Below are 16852 nucleotides of genomic sequence, written 5' to 3' on the forward strand. Positions count from 1 at the left end.
TCTCAGCTCCTGCAGGCCTTTCCTGTCCCTTCCTCCTTCCTTTCCTTAAAAAACAACCTTTCTTGTTAGTGCAAAGGTCAGTTTATATTCATTGTAAACATTTTTAGAAAGACAAGATAAGCCAAGTTTTTATTTTATGATGATGATGATGGTGATTTTTGGAGACAGGGTCTTGCAAGCTCTGTCACCCAGGCTGGAACGCAGTGGCGCCATCGTAGCTCACTGCAGCCTCAAACTCCTGGGCTCAGATGATCCTCCCGCCACAGCCTCATAAGTAGCTGGGACTACAGGCGAGCACCGCCACACCTGGCTAATGTTTTACTTTTGTAGAGATGGAGATCTTGCATGTTTCCCAGGCTAGTCTCAGGCTCCTGGTCTCAAGCGATCCTCCAGCCTTGGCCTCCCAAAGCACTGGGTTTACAGGTGTAACACACCACACCTGGCTTAAAACAACCTTTTGATTGCTGGCTCGTTTCAGTGGAAGGTCAGGTATGATACCTTCATCGTCTCCTGTAAGTTTTCTCCTGATGGTAAATACGTGGTCTCAGGCTTCGACGTGGATCATGGAATCTGCATAATGGACGCCGAGAACATCACCACCGTTTCCGTCATCAAAGGTGAGGGTGTGCGGGCTCCCTGTATCTTCAGTGTGCCATAGGAATAGCCACTTGTCACTGACTGACGGTGACCTTCCATTGCTTTATTTGGTGAAACTGTAATGGTATGAAGCACGTCATTAAAGCTGGGACACTAGGCTAGGTGCGGTGGCTGGGATTGCATCTGTAATCCCAGCACTTTGGGAGGTTGCTTGAGCCCAGGAGTTTGAGACCAGCCTGGGCAACAGGGTGAAACCCTGTCCCTACCAAAAACAATACAAAAATTAGCCAGGGGTGATGGCATGCACCTGTAGTCCCAGCTGCTTGAGAGGCTGAAACGGGAGAATCACTTGAACCCGGAGGTGGAGATTGTATTGAGCTGAGATTGAGCCACTGGACTCCAGCCTGGCAGACAGAGTGAGACTCCATCTCAAAAAAACAAACAAACAAAAAACAAACAAACAAAAAAAACGCACCAAAACTGATCCTCTTCAGTTAATGCTTTTCCATTCATTCAGTCTTGTGCTTTTAACAAAGGACACAATGTTTGGCTCCAACCTCATGTGGTCATTGACAGCCTAATCTTTTATTGAGTGGAGGCTCAGGCTTCTTAACATTAACATTAACAGAGTTAACATTAACAGAGTCTTGCTATGTTGCCCAGGCTGATGTCAAACTCCTGGCCTCGAGGGATCCTCCTGCCTCAGCCTCCGAAAGTGAGGGATTATAGGAGAAGCCCCCTCACCCGGCCTACCTGTATCTTTTTTTTTTTCTTTTTTGAGATGGAGTCTTGCTCTGTCTCCTAGGCTGGAGTGTAGTGGCGCGATCTCGGGTCACCTCAACCTCCACTTCCTGGGTTCAAGCAATTCTCCTTGCCTCAGCCTTCTGAGTAGCTGGGATTACAGGCGCCCGCCACCACGCCCAGCTAATTTTTGTATTTTTTGTAGAGATGGGGTTTCACCATGTTGGGCAGGCTGGTCTTGAGCTCCTGACCTCAGGTGATCTGCCCGCCTTGGTCTCCCAAAGTGCTGGGATTACGGGCATGAGCCACTGTGCCCAGCCTATTTTTAAAATATAGGACTTAGTAATTGTTGTATGACAGTTTCCTGGTTGGGACACTGTGTGATGATGATGCCACATGTTCCCATGGGGGCTGCTGGGTGAAGGACATGGGTGATTTCTCTGTTATTCCTTACACCTCCATGGGAGTTTACAATTATCTTAAAATTAAAGTTAAAAAAATGTGTAATCATTGTAAAGACATTCATTATGGGCTGGGCATGGTGGCTCATGCCTGTAATCCCAGCACTTTGGGAGGCCAAGGCTGGTGGATCACCTGAGCTCAAAAGTTCAAGACCAGCCTGGCCAACATGGTGAAACCCTGTCTCTACTAAAAATACAAAAATTAGCTGGGCGTGGTGGCAGGCGCCTGTAATCCCAGCTACTCGGGAGGCTGAGGCAGAATTGCTGGAACCCAGGAGGTGGAGGTTGCAGTGAGCCGAAATCGCGCCTCTGCGCTCCAGCCCATGTGACAGAACGAGGCCCTGTCTCAAAAATAAAAAAATCATTCATTATGTAAATAAAAAAGCAAAAGGCTGCTGTGTCTGTCCTGTCTCCTCCCCAGAGGCACCTGTTATGAACCATACATTGCTGGGCGGTCTTCCTGAACCCTGTGTGTATGCCTGTGCGTACACGTGTTTGCACACACGACACTGCTTCTCATATGTGCTTTGTGTTTCTTTTTATCAATGTGGCACTATGCCATGTGCACTGCCCCACAGCTTCCCTAATAGCCCCTAATAGCCCACTTGACACTCTGCCCTCACCACGCTTCAGACTCCAGCCTTGCCCCACACTGCTCCATGATCCGGCCCAGGCCTTTGCAAGCACTGTTCCTTCTTGCTTGAGTGCTCTTCCGTTTCTGCTTCCCTTGCTGGCTTTTCGGGCCCTTCCTGGACCCCTCAGGGTGGCCAGGCTTATGTTGTCTGGGCCTTGGTGGCCCGTGCACTCATCTCATGATCTGTGGCATGTGGCAGGTCGTTGCCTGGTCTGGGGTGTCTCCTCCATCAGACTGGGAGCTCTGTGGGGGCAGGGAACCGGCTGTGCTCCCGGTTCAAAGCCTGGGACATAGTAGTCACTCAGGAATGTTTGTGCAGGTGTGTAGCTCCTGATGAAAACTGGAATTGTGTTTTGTAATTGTCACTGGCTGGGGAAGTCGTGGGAGTCCTCCAGCCCAGCAGGTGGAAGTCGTGGTCTCAAGTCCCTTTCCTCTGTGTTCTGCAGATCATCACACAAGGTCCATCACGTCATGCTGCTTTGACCCCGACAGCCAGAGGGTGGCTTCTGTCTCTTTGGACAGGTGCATCAAGATCTGGGATGTTACATCCCAGGCCACGCTGCTTACCATCACTAAGTGAGTTGGGCCCCAGGAGGCCAGAATGGAGTTTGGGCGGGGCGTCCCCATTCGTGCCTTCCTGAATTCCACATAAGCCAGCATCCATGTGGACACGTCTGTAGCTTGGTCATAGGTGCTCTGAGGAGGCTGGGGACAGGCAGGCAGGAGGGAGCCATCAGCTGTGGCCTGTGGGCTGGGCTGGGCTGGGCCTCAGATGCATTTGTTTCAATGTGAGCCACTAGTGGAAACCATTGTGCAGAGAAGTCCACAAAATGTGAAGTTCCAGCATCTCATGTAAAATGGGAAGGTCTGGCTGGGCGTGTGGCTCATGGCTATAATCCCAGAGCTTTGGGAGGCCAAAGTGGGAGGATCACTTCAGGCCAGGAGTTCAACACCAGCCTGGGCAATGTCACAAGACCCCATCTCTACAAAAAATTTAAAAATTAGCTGGGTGTGGTGTCACACACCTGTAGTCCCAGCTACTCAGGAGGCTGAGGCTGGAGGATTGCTTGAGCCCAGGAGTTTGAGGCTGCTGTGAGCTATGATCGCACCACTGCACCCCAGCCTGGACAATGAAGTAAGACCCTGACTAAAAAAAATAAATAAAGTGAATTCAGTCGTTTTGGAGATATTACATTACCATTTAAAAAAATTTTGGGGCTGGGCTCGGTGGCTCACACCTGTAATCCCAGCACTTTGGGAGGCCGAGGGGGGCGGATCGCCTGAGGTCAGGAGTTCAAGACCAGCCTGGTCAACATAGTGAAACCCCATCTCTAGTAAAAATACAAAACTTAGCTGGGCGTGGTGGCGGGCACCTGTAATCCCATCTATTCAGGAGGCTGAGGAAGGAGAATAGCTTGAATCCGGGAGGTGGAGGTTGCAGTGAGCCAAGATTGTGCCACTGCACTTCAGCCTAGGTGACAGAGTGAGACTCTGTCTCAAAATGTGTATATATATATATACACACACACAACATAAAACATGACATTTTAACCATTTTTAAGTGTGCAATTCTCTGCCATTCATTACATTCACAGTGTTGTGCAACCATCACCACTATTTATTTACAAAATGATTTCATCATCTCAGACAGAAGCTCTTACCTGTTAAGCAATAACTCCCCATTCCCCATGCCCCCAGCCCTGGGTAATGTTTATTCTACTTTCTGTCTCTATGAATCTGCCTATTCTAGATATTTCATATAAGTAGAATCATACATTATTTGTCCTCTTGTGATTGGGTTATTTCACTTAAAATAATGTCCTCAAGGTTCATCTGTGTTGTAGCCTACATCAGAACTTCATTCCTTTTTTTTCCTTTGAGACTTAGTCTCACTATGTACCCCAGGCTGGAGTGCAGTGGTGCCATCTTGGCTCACTGCAACCTCTGCCTCCTGGGTTCAAGTGATTCTCCTGCTTCAGCCTCCTGAGTAGCTGGGATTACAGGCGCCCACCACCACACCTGGCTAATTTCTGTATTTTTAGTAGAGACGGGGTTTCATCATGTTGGCTAGGCTGGTCTCAAATTCCTGGCCTCAGGTTATCCACCCACCTCAGCCTCCCACAGTGCTGGGATTAAGAACTTCATTCCTTTTGATGACTGAATAGTACTGCATTATAGGTGTACCTACCACATTTTGTTTATCTGTTCATCTGTTGATGACCTCTTAGGCTGTTTCTACCTTTTAGTTATTGGGAATAATGCTGCTATGAACACATGTACGTGTAACTTTGAGTTCCTGCTTTCAATTCTTTTTATTTGATTTGATTTCGAGACAGAGTCTTGCTCTGTTGCCCAGGCTGGAGTGCAGTGACGTGATCATAGCTCACTGGAGCCTCGGATTCCTAGGCTCAAGTGATCCTCTTGCCTCAACTTCCTGAGTAGCTGAGACTACAGGTGCACACCACCATGCCTGGCTAATTTTTAAGTTTTTTTTTTTTTTTTTTTTTTTTGGCAGAAACAGGGTCTCATTATGTCTCCCAAGCTAGTCCTGAACTTCTGAGCTCAAGTGATCCTCTCACTTTGGCCTCCCAAAGTTCTGGGATGACAGGTGTGAGCCACTGCACCTGGCCTGTTTTTAATTCTTTACTCTGTATACCCAGGAGTGGAATTGTTGGATCATATGGTAATACTGTGCTTAGCTTTTTCAGGAATGGGGATCTTGCTTATTAATTTTGCACTGAGAACTGAAAATGATATAGCCCGACCGACATTATGAATTTTTTAAATCCTCTAGCAAGATCAGCTATATCATTTGCAGTGGTGCAATCTCGGCTCGCTGTAACCTCTGCCTCCCGGGTTCAAGCAATTCTCCTGCCTCAGCCTCCCGAGTAGGTGGGACTACAGGCGCCCGCCACCATGCCCAACTAATTTTTGTATTTTTAGTAGAGACAAGGTTTCACCATATTGGCCAGGCTGGTCTCAAACTCCTGACCATGTGATCCACCCACCTCGGCCTCCCAAAGTGCTGGGATTACAGGCATGAGCCACTGTGCCTGGCCACACTGTGGTTTTCATTTACACTGTCATTCATATTGTTTTTCTCCTATAGGTAAAAAGTCATTTCTCTCTTGCTGCTCTCAAGATATTTTTGTTGTCCTTAGTTTTCTGAAGTGTAATTATGTGTCTGGGTGTAGACTTCTTTGGATTTATCCTGTTGGGTTTTACTCAGATTCTTGAATCTGTAGGTTTATATATTTTGCCAAATTTGGTAAAATTTCAGCCATTTAAAAAAATCACTTTTAAAGTCGACTCCATCTTGTCCAGAACTGTACGTGCAGCATAGCCATTTTCCCCAAACTTCTGTGCAGGTGAAATGGCCTTCTACGAGAAGTGGGATTTATGTGAAATGAGAGTCCATAGAGATACCTTTGGTTTACTTATTTATTTATTTATTTAGAAATTGCTATGTCTTTTTTTTTACTTTAAGTTCCAGGACACATGTGCAGAATGTGCAGGTTTGTTACATAGGTACACACGTGCCATGGTGGTTTGCTGCATCTATCAACGCGTCATCTAGGTTTTAAGCCCCGCATGCGTTAGGTATTTGTCCTAATGCTCTCCCTCCGCTTGCCTCCCACCCCCTGACAGACCTCAGTGTGTGATGTTCCCCTCCCTGTGTCTATGTGTTCTCACTGTTCAACTCCCACTTATGAATGAGAACGTGCGGTGTTTGGTCTTCTGTTCCTGGGTTAGTTTGCTGAGGATGATGTCCCTGCAAAGGACATGATCTCATTCTTTTTCATGACTGCATAGTATTCCATGGTGTATATGTACCACATTTTCTTTATCCAGTCTATCATTGATGGGCATTTGGGTTGATACGAAGTCTTTGCTATTGTGAATAATGCTGCAATAAACATACATGTGCATGTGTCTTTATAGTAGAATGATTTATAATCCCCTGGGTATACCTCTGGTTTAAACCTCAATGACAGTGTCTGTCTGCTGGGAGAGCTTGCAGTCAACCTCCATGATATGCCAGCATGGTTCTTAGCTCACCAGGCACTGGGAATTGGTGAGGTTTATCCTGGGTGCCCCTGCGAAGTTGACATTTCTTCTCCTTTGGCGTTGCTCAGTTTGTGCCTTTCAAAGAACGAAAATGGGTTCCAAAACTCTGATTTGAGCTCTAGAAAATTGTTTTGCTCAACCTTTTCTTCAGGTCAAATGATTGATTTTATGATCCAGGCTACTCAGAGAAAACTCTGCTTACAAGAGGAGGTGAGAATCACAGGAGAAAGACATTGAGGGTTACAAACAAAAAGTGGCAAAATACAGACAGGCTTTTTATTATTATTATTTTTCTGAAAAAGAAGATGCTTAAAAATTGGAATGAATAACTTCATTTTTTTTTCGGAGATAGAGTCTTGCACTGTTGCCCAGGCTGGAGTGCAATGGCACAATCTTGGCTCACTGCAACCTCCACCTCCTGGGTTCAAGTGATTCTCCTGCCTCAGCCTCCGGAGTAGCTGGGACTACAGGCATGTGCCACCATGCCCAGCTAATTTTTATATTTTTTGTAGAGATGGGGTCTTGCTATGTTGCCCAGGCTGGTGTCAAAATCCTGGGCTCAAGCAATCCTTCCACCTAGGCCTCCCAAAGTGCTGGGATTATAGGCATGAGCCACTGCACCCAGCCATATAACCGACAATTTTATTAATTAAATATACAACACTGAAATATACTTGAATAGCACTGAAGACAAATGAGGATAGGAGTGAGAAAAAGGGAGAGTGAATAGTTGGGGTGGAGAAGCAGAGAAGTAAGTAAGAGAGGGGTGGAACAGGGGGAGACCACGCCTGACATTGTTGGGGGAAAGATGGGGAGCAGGAGAGAGCCTCTGTGTAAGCGCGATCCAGCACCAAGCCCCAAAGGCTGTCTGTCAATCAATCACTCCTGACACCAGCTGCTTTTCCCTCCAGCGCCAAGGGAATACTGCAGAATCTTCCCAAATGAGGGCAATTTGTGCCCCAGTGGACATTTGACGATGTCTGGACTCATGTTTTGTTGTCACAACTGGGTGTGGGGGTTCCTGGCATCTAGCCAGGAGAGGCCAGGGATGCTGCTCCACCTCCTACAGAACATAGGACGGCCCCCACAACTCTGAGTGACCCAGCTCAAAATGTCCACCTTGGTGTGGTTGGCCCGGTGCCGTGGCTCACGCCTGTAATCCCAGCACTACTTTGGGAGGCCAAGGCAGGTGGATCACTAGAGCCTAGGAGTTTGAGAGCAGCCTGGGTAACATAGCGAAACACTGTCTCTACTATTATTTTTCTAAAAATTGGTGCAGTCGAGAAATGCTGGAACAGCGTGACAGTCTGAGCAATTCACATCTGGACCATGGTAGGCAGTGATCAAAGGCATGATGAACATGAGCTCACAGGAGATGCTGACCCCCACTTAGGTATGTCTTCAGGTCCTCTTGGGGCAAAGTGCTAGCATGTGCACCCCGACCATGAGCTCACAGGAGAAAATACCCCCAGCTTTAGGTATGTCTTCAGGTCCTCCAGGAGCAAAGCGCTAATGTGTGCACCCCACCATCTGTGTTTCAGGGCACATTCCAATGCAATCTCAAACTGCTGTTTTACCTTCAGTGGCCATTTCCTGTGTACAAGCTCCTGGGATAAAAACTTAAAAATATGGAACGTCCACACAGGGGAGTTTCGAAACCGTGGAGCCTGTGTGACTCTGATGCAGGGCCACGAAGGTTCTGTCAGTTCCTGTCACTTTGCCAGAGACAGTGAGTAATTAACATGCAGAAGGCCTCCATTCCTGTGGGAGTGCTGGGCAGAGTTCTCCATGTTCCGTTCAAATGGACAGAGAGGCAATTTCCAATGATGCTGACAGGGAGGGCGGATTCTTCCCCACGAGAACAAAAAAGCCAAGAGGGAAGACCACAGGTACCAGTTTACAGTGGTAGAAACTCAGCTCAATGTGGCGTATGCAACCAAAGAAATTGATTAATCCTGTAATGGAAAAGTCCAAGAGCACGTCTGACTTCAGGCATGGATGGGACAAGAGAGTCAATGCTGTTGGGAACCCAACTCTTCCACTCTGTCTTTCAACCTAGCTTCCCTCTGTATCAGCCTTTACCCCCAAGGAGGCAAAGACGGCCGGATGAGGTGCCTTATGCCTGTAATCCCAATGCTTTAGGAGGCCAAGGTGGGAGGACTGCTTGAAGCCAGGAGTTCAAGACCAGCCTGGGCAACACAGCAAGACCCTGTCTCTACAAAAAAATTAAAAAATTAGCTGGGTGTGGTGGTGCACACCTGTAGTCTCAGCTCTTCAAGAGGCTGAGGTGGGAGGATCACTTGAGCCTAGGAGTTTGAGGCTGCAGTGAGCTATGATTGTGCTATGATTGTGCTCCAGCCTGGGCAACAGAGTGAGACCCTGTGTCTAAAAAGAAAAAAAAAAAGGCCAGGCACAATGGCTCATGCCTGTAATCCCAGCACTTTGGGAGGCTGAGGTGGGTGGATCACCTGAGGTCAGGCGTTCAAGATCAGCCTGGCCAACATGGTGAAACCCCATCTCTACTAAAAAATACAAAAATTAGCCAGGTGTGGTGGTGGATGCCTGTAATCCTAGCTACTCGGGAGCCTCAGGCAGGAGAATCGCTTGAACCCGGGAGGTGGAGGCTGCAGTGAGCCAAGATTGCACCACTGCACTCCAGCCTGGGTGACAGAGCGAGACTCTGTCTCAAAATATATATATATAAAATTAAAGAGGTAAAGAGGACCTTTAGTGGTCCAGCTCAGCCTAGTTCTGGCCCCTGGCAGTCCTGGAGAAAGAGACCTTCTGTCTGATGGTGCCAGAACAAGTCCCAGGGAAGACTCCCATTGGCTCAGCTTGGGACACATGTCCATCTCTTAATGAATCACTTAGGGGGCAATGAAAGCCTCTGATTGGCCAGGTCTGGGTGACTTGCCCACCCGCAGAGCTAGGGTTGGGGTCAGAACCCCCTGACGCAGAGGGACTAAGAGTAGGCAAGGAGTGTTTCCCCACAGGAAATTGGGAGCTGTTGCCAGATAAAGGGACACAGAGGTGAATGGGGCAGTGACAGGAAGCCACCGTGGCTAGCCAGCTCCAGGGAGGGAAGTGGGTGCTCTTGACACTCAGGAGCCAAACGTATGCTCCCCTATCCTGGTGAGAAGTGGGGCTTGCTCTGTGTGTCTGGGGGCCTCAGCTGGCACACATGCCACTGGGGCCTGGCTTGAGAAGCACTAGGGTGCTTCTGGGCAACTTTCCCTCTTCAGCAGCACCCCTTGTCTAAGTCCCACTGTGAGGCACCCTGCCAGCTTCTGTCCTTGGCTTTACGGGGTTCAGAATCACATGCAGTTGAGCCAAAATTGTGCCACTGCGCTCCTACACTCTAGCCTGGGTGACGGAGTGAGACTCTGTCTCAAAAAAAGAAAAAAAGAAAGAAAAAAAAAAGAATCACATGCAGTTAATCATTATTATTCCAGATTCTGTATTTGTGAAGTCACCTACTTGCTGATATTTATTTGTAAACCTAAAGTCAACATTCATGGCACTTTCAAGGTCACTCACAGATGTGAAGAGCAGCAAAAAATCTAAGTCACCTCCCAGCTGAGGTTGGACAAGGCAACACTCTGCCTTCTTGTTTCACCTCCCACGTGGTAAAATGTCCTTTTTGTGGTCTATTTAGTGCCACCATTTTTTGTTGTTGTTGTTTGTTTGTTTTGCTCCCTCTGTTGCCCAGGTTGGAGCGCAGTTGCGTGATCTTGGCTCACTGCAACCTCTGCCTCCTGGGTTCAAGCGATTCTCCTGCCTCAGCCTTCCAAGTAGCTTGGATTACAGGTGCGCACTACCATGCCTGGCTAATTTTTGTATTTTTGGTAGAGATGAGGTTTCGCCATGTTGGCCAGGCTGGTCTTGAACTCCTGTCCTCGTGTGATCTGCCTGCCTCAGCCTCCCAAAGTGCTGGGATTACAGACGTGAGCCACCACACCTGGGCTTTCTTTTGCTTTTTGTTAGTGATTTTGCTGTGTAAAATGGCTCCCTTGGCTGTGTGTGGTGGCTCACAGCTTTAATTTCAGTGCTGGGGGGGTGCTGAGGCGGGAGTATTGCTTGAACCCAGGAGTTTGAGATCAGCCTGGGCAACAGAGTGAGACCCCCATCTCTACCAAAAAAAAAAAAAATTTAGCCAGGTGTGCTGGCACCTGCTTGTAGTCCCAGCTACTTGGTAACTGAAGTGGGAGGATTGCTTAAGACCAGGAGTTTGAAGCTGCTATGAGCTGATTGCATCATTGCACTCTAGCCTGGGTGACAGAGCAAGACCTTGTCTCTAAAAATAAATAAATAAATAAATAAATAAATAAATAAATAAATAAATAAATAACAAATAAAATGATCCCTAACCACAGTGCTGAACTGCTGTTTGCTGTTCCTAAGCGCAAGAGTGCTATGATGGGGAAAATGCATGCATCCATTCAGGCATGAGTTACAGCTGTTGGTTGTGAGTTCAATGTAAACAAATCAACAGTATGTATGCAATAAGGTGTCTTTAAACAGAAACACACATAAAACAAAGTTATGTACTGATCAACTGATGAGAATGTGACCAGAGCTCGCAGGAACCTGACCCTGTATTTCCCCTAGGAGTGATGGTTCAGTATTCACTAATTCAGTGTCTGCAAAAACTGCAGAGGCCCCCAACCTTTCTGGCGCCAGGGACAGGTTTCATGGAAGACAACTTTTCCACAAATGGGAGCTGTGGAGGATGGTTTCGGGATGACCCAAGTGTATTACATTTATTGTGCCCTTTATTTTTATTATTATTACATTGTAATATATAGTGAAATAATTATACAAGTCAGCATCATGTAGAATCAGTGGGAGCCCTGAGCTTGTTTTCCTGCAACTAGATGGTCCCATCTGGGGGTGATGGGAGACAGTGACAGATCATCAGGCATTAGATTCTCATAAAGAGTGCACAACCTAATCCCTCGCATGCGCAGTTCACAATAGGGTTCATGCTCCTGTGAGAATCGAATGCTGCAGCTGATCTGACAGGAGGCAGAGCTCAGGTGGTAATACGAGCGATGGGGAGTGGCTGTAAATACAGATGAAGCTTTGGCTTGCTTGCCCACCACTCACTGTCTGCTGGGTGGCCTGGTTCCCAACAGGCCACGGATTGGTACCAGTCTGTGGCCCAGGGACTGGGGACCCCTGTCATAGAATATGACTACTGTAAATGATAAGAATCAGCTGTAATTGGCTTGGGGTTGTGGAGCCACTCCAGGAAGGGGTTTCAGTGTTGTCAGAGTGAGCTGAGGTGGTGCCTCACCAAGGCATCTTCAGCTGGCTTTGGGCTCACTTGGCCTTGGAAAGTTGACCCCCCTCTCCACCCTTTCATTTTCTGTTGCAGGCTCTTTTCTCATTTCTGGAGGGTTTGATAGGACTGTGGCTATTTGGGATGTAGCAGAAGGCTACCGGAAGCTCTCTTTGAAGGTACATGTGGCCAGCATGAGATTGAGGATCTGAACTTCCCTCCCGAGTCCTTCCTGTGCTCAATGCTTGTTGCTGGGGACACAGCTGTGAGTGACACAGGTCTTGATGCCTCCGTGGGCTGATGAAGGACAGACAGGAAGCCAGCAAACACACCACCGACTGTGAGGAGTGAAATGGAGAAACCACAACAGGGTGACATGATGGGGACAGATGCGGGGGACCCATCCACACTGCATGGGGAGAGCTTCCTGGAGAAGGAGGTGTTTGAGCTGAGAACAGAAAGGACTACATAAGTGGGGATCTTGAAGAAGAAGGGCAGTCCAGGCAGATGGAACAGCTGATGCAAAAACCCTGAGGTGGGAGTGTCTAAGAACAGCAGAAGTTACTGTGCAGGGCTGGGCACTGTGGCTCACTCCTGTAATCCCAGTACTTTGGGAGGCTGAGGTGGGCGGATCACCTGAGGTCAGGAGTTTGAGACCAGCCTGGCCAACATGGTGAAACCCCCGTCTCAACTAAAAATACAAAAATCAGCCAGGTGTGGTGGTGCAAACCTGTAGTCCCAGCTACTTGGGAGGCTGAGGTGGGAGGATCACTTGAACCCGGGAGGCGGAGGTTGCACTGGGCCAAGATTGCACCACTGCACTCCAGCCCTGGTGATAGAGTGAGATTCTGTCTCTAACAAAACAAAACAAAACAAAACAAAACAAAACAAAACAAAACAAAACACAGAAATTACCTTGAAGAGAGACGCATGCCCTAGTGAGGCATGCACAGAAAGCTTGGGGTTCCAAAATGGGGATGTCAACTGAATGCTCTGGGCTACAAGTGAGAGGATGAGAGGAGCCCCAACTCAGAGTGGCTCTATGATAAGGGGATGTGTTATCCAACACAGCAAGAACCCACGATTGCCTCATGCTGTGCCCCTGTTCCCCCAAGGGGCCCCACACCCCAGGATTTCTGCATACTCCCTGGTTTCACGATCTCACTGTCACCTTTGGCTGTGAATGCGTGCATCCCTGATTCTTGGTCTTTCTGCTCCCAGGGACACAAAGTAGACATGTGTCCTTGAGCAGCCCATATTCAGGTCCCTGGGGCTGGTCTATCTGAGCTGTCTTCTCCTAGGACTTGGGGAGACAAAGCGAGTTTACTCACAGCAAATAAACGGCTTAAAATGGAATGTTAAACCTCTCTGTGCTTAAAGTCCCTCTGTCATCTAGGCACAGTGGCTCATGCCTGTAATCCCAGCACTTTGGGAGGCTGAGGCTGGAGGATCATTGGAGGTCAGGAGTTCGAGACCAGCCTGGCCAACATAGTGAAACACCATCTCTACTAAAAATACAAAAATTAGCCAGGTGTGGTCATGCCCACCTGTAGTCCCAGCTACTTGGGAGGCTGAGGCATAAGAATCTCTAGAGCCTGGGAGGCAGAGGCTGCAGTGAGCTGAGATTGTACCACTGGACTCCAGCCTGGGTGACAGAGCCGGTTGTTCTATTCTCTCTCCTCTCCTTTTTCTCTGTGGTCCCATCCTCAAATTCCTGTCCTTTAATTACACTAAGCGGTTTAACCTTCCCTCTGATTCCTTTTTCTCTGACCACATGATGGCCTCACTTTCTGCCTCTTTCCATATGGGGAAGGCCAAAGAAGGACAGAGATGCTGGCATAAAGCCCAGACATCATTCAGTGTCTGAGGCAGCAATGGCAGCTATCTGCTTTGAGCTGGTTTTTTTTTTTTTGAGACGGGAGTCTCACTCTGTCGCCCAGGCTGGAGTGCAGTGGCATGATCTCGGCTCACTGCAAGTTCCGCCTCCCGGGTTCACACCATTCTCCTACCTCAGCCTCCTGAGTAGCTGGGACTACAGGTGCCCACCACCATGCCCAGCTAATTTTTTTTTTTTTTTGTATTTTTTAGTAGAGATGGGGTTTCACCATGTTAGCCAGGCTGGTCTCGATCTCCTGACCTCGTGATCTGTCCGCCTCGGCCTCCCAAAGTGCTGGCATTACAGGCGTGGAGCACCGCGCCCGGCCTGCTCTGAGCTCCTATTTACCCAAAGAAAACACCCCACTCCTTCTCTGCTTAAGTCACAGTGGATCCAGTTTGCAGTTATTGGAAGCGAAAAGCCCCCTCACTTACAGGGCCTCTGAGGGGTATTTCCTAGAACAAAGAATGCAAATGAAAACCTCAGACCAGCTGCGAATATAATATTTCTCCCCCAATCCTGCTAAACACTCGAGTACTATTTTAAAAAACCACACACAGTGGCACACACATTTGTAGTCCCAGCTACTCGGGAGGCTGAGGCAGGAGAATCACTTGAGCCCAGGAGGTTGAGGCTGTGGTGAGCTATGATTGAGCTGCTACACTCCAGCCTGGGGGACAGAGTAAGACCCTGTGTCAAAATAAAAATAACTAAATAAATAAATATAGAATGGGTAGGGCGTGGTGGCTCATGCCTGTAATCCCAGCACTTTGTGAGGCTGAGGCAGGTGGATCACTTGAGGTCAGGAGTTCGAGACCAGCCTGGCCAACATGGTGAAACTCCATCTCTATTAAAAATACAAACATTAGGTGGGGTGCAGTGGCTCACGCCTGTAATCCCAGCACTTTGGGAGGCTGAGGCAGGCAGATCACGAGGTCAGGAGATCGAGACCATCCTGGCTAACACAGTGAAACCCCATCTCTACTAAAAATACAAAAAATTAGCCAGGTGTGGTGGCGGGCGCCTCTAGTCCCAGCTACTCGGGAGGCTGAGGCAGGAGAATGGCATGAACTTGGGAGGCAGAGCTTGCAGTGAGCTGAGATCGCACCACTGCACTCCAGCCTGGGTGACAGAGTGAGACTCTGTCTCAAAAAAAAAAAAAAAAAATTAGCTGGGCATGGTGATGGGCACCTGTAATCCCAGCTACTTGGCAGGCTGAGGCTGGATAATTGCTTGAACCCAGGAGGTGAAGGTTGCAGTGAGTGGAGATTGCACCATTGCACTCCAGCCTGGGCGACAAGAGCAAAACTCTGTCTCAAAACAAACAAACAAACAAACCCCCAAAAACAACAACAAAAAAACATAGAATGTACATATATCACATGTCTTTACACTTTGTATTCCACCCTAAATGTTGTTGATGAAACCGAGGAAGTACAACGAGCTGCTCTGCTCTTTCCTTTTTTTTGTTTTTTTGAGACAGTCTCACTCTGTTGCCCAGGCTGGAGTGCATGATCATGACTCACTGCAGCCTCAACCTCCCCGGGCTCCGGTGACTCTCCCACCTTAGCCTCCTGAGTAGTTGGGATTACAGGCGCATGCCACCATGCTCGGCTAATATTTTGTATTTTTAGTAGAGATGGGGTTTCACTATGTTGCCCGGGCTGGTCTCAAACTCCTAGACTCAAGCAATCTGTCCACCTCAACCTCCCAGAGTACTGAGATTACAGGCATGAGCCACTGCACTCAGCCAGCTACTCTTAAATGTAAGCAACACTGGGTACTTGACTTTTTGTTGTTTTTTTAGATATGGGACCTCACTCTGTTGCCCAGGCTGAAGTGCAGTGGTGCAATCATGGCTCACTGCAGCTTCCACCTCCTGGGCTCAGGTGACCCTCCCGCCTCGGCTTCCCAAAAGGCAGGTTACAGGTGTAAGCCACTACACCCAACTTGTTTTTGTTGTTCTTTCAAAATTATTTTCTCCAGGTTTTCATTAAAATTTGATATTTCTTCAGGGCCATAATGACTGGGTGATGGATGTTGCCATTAGCAACAACAAGAAATGGATCCTGTCTGCTTCCAAGGTAAAAGTGGTCAAGCTTACAATATCGATCACGTTCGCCAGAATTGGTGATAGTGGAAGAGTTATTGCCAAGTATAAAATTCCTGGGTGGGTTCGGTGAGCTGTACCTGACCGGGCCATCGTGTTCACGGAGCTGCCTGGGAATGTGGACAGCATGTCCTTCTGTGCGCAAATGTGATGAGTTTGGAGTTTCCAGGTATTTCTGTGTCTGCACCGTTGACATTTGAACTTTGTTGGAAAAAGAGTCTGGCTGGATCAGTGAGCAATGGAGCCAATGGGGGACTTGAAGGGAAAGCATCAACTCATGGATAAGCCTTTGACACTGCCCAAGGTCCAGGGGGGGTCTCCCTTTCCTGCAGCACTGCATCTTGAGATTCCCATTCCACTGGCACATAGCAGCTAGCCCAGGATATCCCAACAGCTGTCCTGCAGGTGTGAGCCCCGGAGAAGTGGGGATCTACTCCGCCCTCCACCCATATTAGAGCAGCAGCCCCCAACCTTTTTGGCATCAGGGACCAGTTTCGTGGAAGACAATTATTCCATGGTTGGGGGGTGGGGGATGGTTTTGGGATGGTGCAAGGGCATTACATTTATTGTGCACTTTATTTCTATTATTATTACATTGTAATATATTATGAAATAATTATACAACCCACCATTATGTAGAATCAGTGGGAGCCCTGAGCTTGTTTTCCTGCAACTAGATGGTCCCGTCTGGGGGTGATGGGAGACAGTGACAGATCATCAGGCATTAGATTCTCATAAGGAGTGCACAACCTAGATCCCTCGCATGCACAGTTCACAATAGGCTTCGTGCTCCTGTGAGAATCTAATGTGGCCACTGATCTGACAGGAGGTGGAGCTCAGGTGGTAAAGCTAGTGACAGGGAGCGGCTATATATACAGATGAAGCTTCACCCCCTGCTCACCTCCTGCTGTGTGGCCCATTTCCTAACAGGCCACAGACTGGGGGGTCGGGGACCCCTTTATTTGAGCATGTCATGTTCTAGGCTAGAGGTTTCTAGATCCAGGAGACTGTGGGAGAGGCGCTGCCTAGCATGATCAACTTTTTAGAGAGCCAACTTGGAATACAAACATATCAGAAAAAAAAA

At 48.2% G+C, this 16852-nt stretch overlaps 1 protein-coding gene across 2 annotated transcripts in view; it reads left to right on the forward strand.

Moving 5' to 3' along the window:
* WDR88 (WD repeat domain 88) overlaps window positions 1–16852 on the forward strand; it is a 45016-nt gene that overhangs the window by 17778 nt on the left and 10386 nt on the right. For both annotated transcript variants that reach the window (XM_019014393.3, XM_019014394.3), the window contains exons 5-9: window positions 479–617; window positions 2880–3009; window positions 8043–8230; window positions 11879–11961; window positions 15674–15742. In XM_019014393.3, coding sequence (XP_018869938.2) covers window positions 479–617; window positions 2880–3009; window positions 8043–8230; window positions 11879–11961; window positions 15674–15742 — 609 coding nt within the window. The remainder of the gene's footprint in view (window positions 1–478; window positions 618–2879; window positions 3010–8042; window positions 8231–11878; window positions 11962–15673; window positions 15743–16852) is intronic.

This window comes from Gorilla gorilla, chromosome 20 (genome assembly GCF_029281585.2).
Source record: "Gorilla gorilla gorilla isolate KB3781 chromosome 20, NHGRI_mGorGor1-v2.1_pri, whole genome shotgun sequence".
Taxonomy (NCBI): domain Eukaryota; kingdom Metazoa; phylum Chordata; class Mammalia; order Primates; family Hominidae; genus Gorilla; species Gorilla gorilla.